The sequence below is a fragment of the Hakea prostrata genome, chromosome 5 (genome assembly GCF_041222555.1).
Source record: "Hakea prostrata isolate BN-2017 chromosome 5, UWA_Hpros_2, whole genome shotgun sequence".
NCBI classification, from domain to species: domain Eukaryota; kingdom Viridiplantae; phylum Streptophyta; class Magnoliopsida; order Proteales; family Proteaceae; genus Hakea; species Hakea prostrata.
Genome location: NC_142604.1, coordinates 2,820,551 through 2,826,550, shown reverse-complemented (window position 1 = coordinate 2,826,550; position 6,000 = coordinate 2,820,551). Strand labels below are relative to the sequence as shown.

Sequence of the window (6,000 nt, the reverse complement as noted above, 5' to 3'; positions counted from 1 at the left end):
TTTTTTAAAATGTAAAAAGAAAAACTAATATTTATACATAAATCCACATGTTTGAATCCCAGCCATTAATTCAAATATTGATCACGTAACTAAATCTAAGCCGTCAGTTGTCGCAAATAAAATCCGACATCTAGACCGGTCAATGAATTTTCTTTTTTCCAATTAAAACCGGTCGTGATTCGTGAATTTACTTTACTTTTGCGTGTGCACGTGGTCCCAGCCTCCCAAGTGGGTTATTCTGATCAACGCTAGTGATTTTGCACACAAAGAGTCAAACCCTCCCAAGTGGGTTATTCTGAATCTCTGATCAACGCTAGTGATTTCTACACAAAGAGTCAAACCCAAGACTGACAGATGAACGGTGCATTCGAGATTACAAATTTACAATTTAGGGAGTGGTGGTCTCCAATAAAACCTGATCGTCGCCGGGTCGCTCGCAGCAGTAGAGTTAGTTCATCTCGGCATCAATCATCGGCACCCCTGGATCCCTGTGGCTGTCTGTAACTCTGTAAGACTGTAAGCTCGCTCCGCTCCCATCCTTCCTTTTCTCTTTTTTGTTTTTCTTTTCCTTTTTCAAGGTGGAGAAGAAAACTCGGCAGCTCACTCTTCTTGGCACTTCACCCTTATTTGAAAATCACTTACAAGTAGAAAAGTTGTTTGATTCTTCAAAAGAATAGATAAAGAAGAAGAGCATCTGCTTACATCAGCTGCAAAACTTGAAATACATATCGTAGTTTTAGCAGATCAATATTGATCAATCGATTCCCTTATTTTCCTCTACTTGTGAAAATTACTTTGCAGACACGGTGATGTTCTGAATCATTTTCCCTCGACTACTCATCTTGTTTCTTAATCTTTCTTAAACACGTCGTCTTTACTTATACGTTGTTATTACTGTTCTCTGGGTGGACTATTATCTGGTGTCTGTTTTCATTTTTTGAATGTCTCCCTATTCCTCGCTGATTAATATGATATGTTTTTTTCGATTGCAATTTATTTTTCAATTCCTTCACCCCCGGTCCTACTCCTGGGGGAGTTCAAATATGTCCTTGAGTTCCGATTATTTCTCATGGTGTTAGGCTTGAAGATTAATGGGTTGGGTTCATTTATTTAATGATTGTTAGGTTTGAAGGTAAATATGGCTAACAATCATGAAGAAGGGAACGAAAAGAATTCAAATGTTACTCCTGCGCTTAATGAGAGGATTCTTTCTTCCATGTCCCGAAGATCTATTGCTGCTCATCCGTGGCATGACCTTGAGATTGGTATGGATTATATGAGCCCCATGTTTTTTTATTCTATTATTTTACCATGTCAACTGGAAAACGTTTCTTTTTTTTCTTTTCTTTTCTTTTCCTTTTCTGTGATTCTGCATAAGACATGAAGTATCATCGTGATTCATGAGGTGCAACAGGGATTCTCCTGACCTTTATCTGGCTATGTACCTTGGGCCATCCAGATGATCTGGCTCATGTCCATTAAATTTAATATATTCATTCAGTTTTTTCTGTTCAAATGTATTATGATGTCTTTCCTAGCTTTTTCTACTTCCCCATTCTGTAGTAAGCAAGAAAATTACTCATTTTATCGAGTTTACTACTAGTGGATCTCTGCCTGGTACTATAGTTTTGCTTTCGAAAGTGCTTGTATTCAAGAAGGCAGATTTGTAGTGTTTTTGTGAACTTTCTTCATTTTACTTCCAAGTTTCCAATTTTTTAAGTATCGATGTTGCATTATTTCTATGCAGGACCTGGCGCACCAGCTGTTTTCAACTGTGTATGCTTTCTCTCCCTCTTATTTTGTTGAGCCTTCTTATTGGTGCATTTGGGAAATGAATTCCATTCAATCCATTTTGAATTGATACGGTTGATGGGATATTGCATGATGAACTCAGAAGAGTTAACCGAGTTTGGTAGCTCCAGTTTGTAAGATTCTCATTATTATGAAGAGAAAGTGAGAACTGGGGATAGCTGGCTTCATTTCATTTGGCATGTCATTGTATAATTGAAGAAAAAAAGGGGGAAGTGGTTGTCTGGCTCTTGGTTAGAAGTATGTGTCCCATAAATTTTGGATTTTGTTGACACTAACAAAGTTCTGCAACAGGTAGTTGAGATTAGCAAGGGTAGCAAAGTTAAGTATGAGCTTGACAAGAAAAGTGGCCTTATAAAAGTATGCTCTTTTTACTCAATTACTTTTTTGTCCTTACTTTGGTGTTCGTATAAATTTCCATCCATACTTTTCAATTTGAAATATGTTAGACTTGTTTTGGAAAAGTAGTTAATGAATGGGTTGCTGGTTGCGGATGGAGGTCTTTAGTAAAAACAATAAAGCATTATTGAACCACATAATTTCTCTGTTGTCTAAAAAACTAAGATCAATTATTGTGTATGATGTTCTTGTTGAATCAACTATTCAAAATTTTAAGATAGAACAACCTAAATACGATTATATAATGTTATTGCAATTCAAATAATTAAAAGGACTGGAAAAGGCTTGCATTAACTTATGAGAATAGGCAAAGAGCCAACTTGCTATTGTGAACACTTCTCATTTTAGTTACCACCCTGAAAAGTGTCGACAAAGGGAATCATATGTAGCTTGTTGTTTCAGGTTTAGTTTGTCAATGTCAAGGTCTTTATTGAATTCCACATTCACAGTACTTTTGGAGATACAAGAGATACGAAATTCTGTTTGTTAGGTTGGGTATCAAATAGATGTCAATGCATACACCCATGAGGTAGTCCAGATTTAAATATGTTGGGCTCTACCACCAGCTGTCTTTTGATATATACAAAGTAAGCTTGTTCAAAACTTAACTAATACTGCTGGAATTGGCCCTTTATAGACCCCTAATTTCAGGGTCCTGACATGTTGGCATGCATACATCTCAATTGAGGTTGTATATAATTATAATACACATTTTCCCCTTAATAATTGTTAACCGTTGAAGTTAAATCAGTATGTTAAACACCATAATCATTGATTTATAAACGATAATAACTCTCTTTAGACCGTGTTGCTTCTACTTTCTATGCCCATGCTAGGGAGAGAAATCTGTGATCACTGACTGTGACCAAACAACTCCCAGATTGTTCAATTCAAAGTATCATGTCTGTTACAGTGTTTCTCAAGAATATGTATAAGACTCTTTTTGGGCCATTGGATGGGGAAAGTTCTTACAACTCAGATCAGACACATCATAAACTTAGTGTGCAGTTCCAAAATTTTGCTGTTTGGTGGAATTATTAAATTATGAACTGGTAACATGTAGCTGATTTTGGAAGATTGTGAACCTTTCAAAAAGAGGCATGCCCAGTTGGAGGAATAACATATCAACTAAGTCTGCAACATGGCTCAAAATTACTGGTTAGACATTCCCCATATTCTCAATTAAGTCTGTTGCGGCTTAATTCACTTGTGGTAAAGAAATATGTAAACGTGGTAAAATAAAATGACACAATGTAGCTATCTGAAAACAAATTTGACACAAATGTTTAAACGCCATGTGGTGCTAAGCAGGACATGGGGATGGTCTAATACAAGGTTTAATGGTCATGTTGAATGCCAAATTTGACACATGGGTATATCAAGGGGGGGAGGTTTACCTATCCAATGTTGAGAATTTTTCACAATCTGCAGCATGGCTCAAAATTACTGGTTGGACATTCCCTATATTTTACAATCCAAAATATTGGTGGTGGGGGGTATACCCCTTACATTTTATAATTCTTTTCACTATAGATACAATAATTGCCTGGCACAAACACCGCATGTATTAGCTTAACAATCATTAGTTTGGACTCTACAAAACAAGAACTGTTTTTCGTACCTTTTTTTTTTTTAAATTATTATAAATTTCTGTCCATGTTACTGTTTTCTTTGCTGAAGTATTACATGCTGTGCTAACAATTAGGACCATGATAAATGTCAATATGCAAAGATAACTAATGAATGGTGGTATTGACATTAGGTTGATCGTGTTCTTTACTCATCTGTTGTGTATCCGCACAACTATGGATTCATCCCAAGAACCATCTGTGAAGACAGCGATCCCATGGATGTCTTGGTAATAATGCAGGTACTTAAGTTGGTTCCCATCTTTTCCCTAAGGCAGAGAACTAGTGTTTTTCAATCTTACTCTCCTGCCCGCCCGCCGGGGGGGGGGGGAGTGTTGGTTTTTAGGACATTGTTCTATATGCACTTGATGGTTTTCTTCCTCCACAGGAACCCGTTCTTCCTGGTTGTTTTCTCCGTGCCCGGGCTATTGGGCTGATGCCTATGATTGATCAGGTAAAATGCTCCCATCACCCTATAACTGAGTTATTTCCCTAGTGTTCGATTTTCACTGGGAAGTTGTTGTTGCCTTAATGTATTTGTAGATCCGTCAAAATTATGCTAACGATAATTTTCCCCTGTTTTGGACATAGATTATATATTTGTTAAAAAGGCTTCATACTGATACACACAATTGTATCCTTGCAGGGTGAATCCGATGATAAGATTATAGCAGTATGTGCAGATGACCCTGAGTTTCGTCACTATCGGGATATCAAAGAGCTTGCTCCACATCGACTGGCAGAGATCCGCCGCTTCTTTGAGGACTGTATCCACCCCATTCATCCAATTTTTGTTCTTTACTTGTTTGCTAGTTATGGTTAACCAGGTCTCCTGGGCTATCTACGCCATGAGATTATTTACACCATCTAATGTTGTGTGTTATATCCCCCCCCCCCACCACCCAACAAATCTTCATTGCTTTGTATGACCTTCACTTGTTATGTACAATGAAGACAAGAAGAACGAGAATAAAACTGTTGCAGTGAATGACTTCCTTCCTGCTGAAGAGGCGGTTAAAGCAATCAAGTACTCCATGTGAGTTTTCGAAATATTTTAAGAAATATAGAGGATTTGGTATGGTTTGTTTTTAACTTTATTTTATCTGAAAAAAAGACTGCATTAAATAATTTGCTATATCATTAATATAGTCTGAACCCCCCCCTTTCCTTTGTGTAATATAGAGGATTTGGTATGGTTTGGTTTGTTATTAACTTTATTTTATCTGAAAAAAAATACTGCATTAAATAATTTGCTATATCATTAGTATAGTCTGAACTCTCCCCCTCCTTTGTGTAAGATCATCCTGATGGTCAAAGGTCAGCACACCACCCCCCCCCTCTCTTTTTACCTGTGGTTGATTGCCTATTTTCTTGGTTCTTCATAGATTGCCGTACTCAAGTATAGTGTACCCTGTTAAATTATGTTTATTAGCTTCATTCAAGCATCGTGTGCATAATTTTGATAGGCATTATATGTATGTCATAGATGTACTTAGTATGGTTTCACTTGAGTCACCTCAACATTATTGATAACTTGAAACTCAGTTTGTGTGGAGCTTTCAACCATGAATGTTTTAAAACGTATTCTTGGCATTTATTTGCTTATGGGGGATGTTTTTGGTGCAGGGATCTCTATGCATCCTACATAGTTGAAAGCTTGAGGCAGTGAGGTCTTTTCTCCGTTTGATCTTCAGTAAAAAATAAAAAAATTTGGCAGCTCATTACATCTGTGTTTCAGTAATGGAGTTCTTGCAACAGGCCTATGTTTATAAAGACGTTTGTTTGATCTTGTGTTGTATGTTTCGTTAAGTTATATTGAAATTCAGTTCGGATCTTAGGGTCAAAACAACTTATAATTGTCTTGGTTTTTCATTGTCATGATCATGGAATTTGGGCTTCAAATGCAAATCCACCCATCACAATTGTAGGACACTATTTTGAGCATTTTATCATATAGAATACAGAAACTAAAACACAAGCGCAGAAGCTCACAGCTTTGAACTTGGAATGCTTGTCTGAGCAGTTGGTGAATTTGTAGGCGTGGGAGCTCACACTCTCTCACAAAAAAAAAAAAAAATCGATTGAAAGAAAGCTTATCAAGTGGACTGGTATGAGCACCTCACCAGAATAGCTCAAGCTCTACCAAATCGTCCGTTGTGGGTAC

General features: G+C 37.0%; 1 protein-coding gene across 3 annotated transcripts; it reads left to right on the top strand.

The window, feature by feature from the left end:
* The first annotated feature begins 355 nt into the window (after nucleotides 1-355).
* LOC149014403 (soluble inorganic pyrophosphatase 1-like) lies at nucleotides 356-5,714 on the top strand. 3 transcript variants are annotated; one of them, XM_089155595.1, is made up of 9 exons: nucleotides 356-508; nucleotides 1,125-1,265; nucleotides 1,748-1,776; nucleotides 2,104-2,169; nucleotides 3,971-4,078; nucleotides 4,225-4,290; nucleotides 4,483-4,603; nucleotides 4,791-4,872; nucleotides 5,463-5,714. In XM_089155595.1, exons 2-9 carry the CDS (start codon nucleotides 1,139-1,141, stop codon nucleotides 5,503-5,505), a joined length of 642 nt encoding a protein of 213 aa, XP_089011721.1. In that variant the 5' UTR covers nucleotides 356-508; nucleotides 1,125-1,138; the 3' UTR covers nucleotides 5,506-5,714. The 3 variants fall into 3 exon arrangements, with proteins under 3 accessions (XP_089011721.1, XP_089011720.1, XP_089011722.1); XM_089155594.1 differs by having other exon boundaries at nucleotides 356-516; XM_089155596.1 differs by lacking the exon at nucleotides 356-508 and adding an exon at nucleotides 547-806.
* Nucleotides 5,715-6,000: the final 286 nt, after the last annotated feature.